Source organism: Juglans microcarpa x Juglans regia, chromosome 4S (assembly GCF_004785595.1).
Source record: "Juglans microcarpa x Juglans regia isolate MS1-56 chromosome 4S, Jm3101_v1.0, whole genome shotgun sequence".
In the NCBI taxonomy this organism is placed as follows: domain Eukaryota; kingdom Viridiplantae; phylum Streptophyta; class Magnoliopsida; order Fagales; family Juglandaceae; genus Juglans; species Juglans microcarpa x Juglans regia.
Genome location: NC_054601.1, coordinates 7,671,883 through 7,673,430, shown reverse-complemented (window position 1 = coordinate 7,673,430; position 1,548 = coordinate 7,671,883). Strand labels below are relative to the sequence as shown.

Genomic DNA, 1,548 nt, shown 5'->3' with positions numbered 1-1,548 from the left:
AGCTAATCCATTTGAGCTATTAAATCATATTAGAGGACCAACATCGTTTGAAAAATTAAGAACAGTTAATGACATTGTACTACCAACATATCGTGGAGCGGCTACTTTACATGTTTTGTTAGATAAAGATAGCAGTTGAGAAGATTGTTTAGAGGAAGCTGTCTATATCAAATACTAAGTAGTTTAAGACGTCTTTTCTCAACGATTTTAGTATATTTCAATCTTACAAATCCAAGAGAACTTTGAGAACGATTTGAAAAAGAAATGTCTACAGATTTTCTTGCAACAAACATACCATTGACAACTGTTAGAAGGATGGTTTTACAAAGTATTGCTTTCATACTTGAATCTATGGGAAAAAATATAAATATGTATAATTTTGTTCCCACTGATACATTTTACGATGTCGAAGACTTCATCAATAGAGAAATTGACGACGAACGAACTGTCACAATCCCAGAAAAAGACCTTCTTGCATCAAATTCCTTAAATTGCGAACAAAAGAACGCATATAACTTGATACTGCAAACCTTACTATCAAATGAATCTGGTGCATTTTTCATTGACGGTCCTGCTGGTACTGGAAAAACTTTTCTGTACAAAGCACTTTTAGCTACAATTAGATCAAAAAATATAATAGCACTTGCAACTGTATCATTGGGTGTTGCTGCATCAATCTTACCCAGAGGACGAACAGCACACTCAAGATTTAAGATTTCATTAAATGCAGATAAAGATAGCACTTGTAATATCGTCAAACGAGGAAGTCTTGCTAAGTTATTACGTCTTGCAAAGTTGATTATATGGGATGAAGCATCTATATCTACAAAATATTTCATAGAAACATTTGATAAAATGTTGCGAGACGTAAATGATATAGATCTCCCTTTTGGTGGCAAAGTTATTATTTGTGGTGGAGACTTTCGGCAGGTATTACCTACAATCCGTAAGAGTACAAAAGAACAACAGATCGATGCAAGTTTGGCTTCTTCTTACATATGGTTCATCTTGAAAAAAATCAAATTAACAGAAAATATGAGAGCCAGATTAGATCTTGATTTCTCACGATATCTAACCGAGGTGGGCAATGGCAATGCTCCAATAACAATCGATGAAAATATCAAAATTTCAGAAAAAATGATTGTCCCTTATAACAATGACATTGAATCTCTAAATTCTTTGTTAGACGCTATTTATGAGAATATGTAGAACTATTCAAACAATTTAACAGAGATGACAAATTGGGCTGTGTTAACTCAAAAAAATCGATCAGTCGACGAAATAAATGATATTCTCATCGACAAATTCCCTGGTGACATAGTACGATATTATAGTTTAGACGAAATAGCTGATGTATCTGAACAAGGAATTATGAAAGATTATTTAAATACATTAACACCGAACGGAATGCCACCGCATGAACTGTTACTTAAGAAAAACTGTCCTATTATGTTAATTAGAAATATTAATCCTTCAAAAGGTTTATACAATGGAACAAGGTTGACTTGTTGTAATTTTAGTCGTAATATGATTGACGCACAGATCTCG

The 1,548-nt window shown here is 33.1% G+C and overlaps 1 protein-coding gene across 1 annotated transcript; it reads left to right on the top strand.

Moving 5' to 3' along the window:
* Window positions 1–264: 264 nt before the first annotated feature.
* On the top strand, window positions 265–1,209 carry LOC121261994 (ATP-dependent DNA helicase PIF1-like). The gene has a single exon (XM_041164443.1). The coding sequence runs from the start codon at window positions 265–267 to the stop codon at window positions 1,207–1,209; it is 945 nt and encodes a 314-aa protein (XP_041020377.1).
* Window positions 1,210–1,548: the final 339 nt, after the last annotated feature.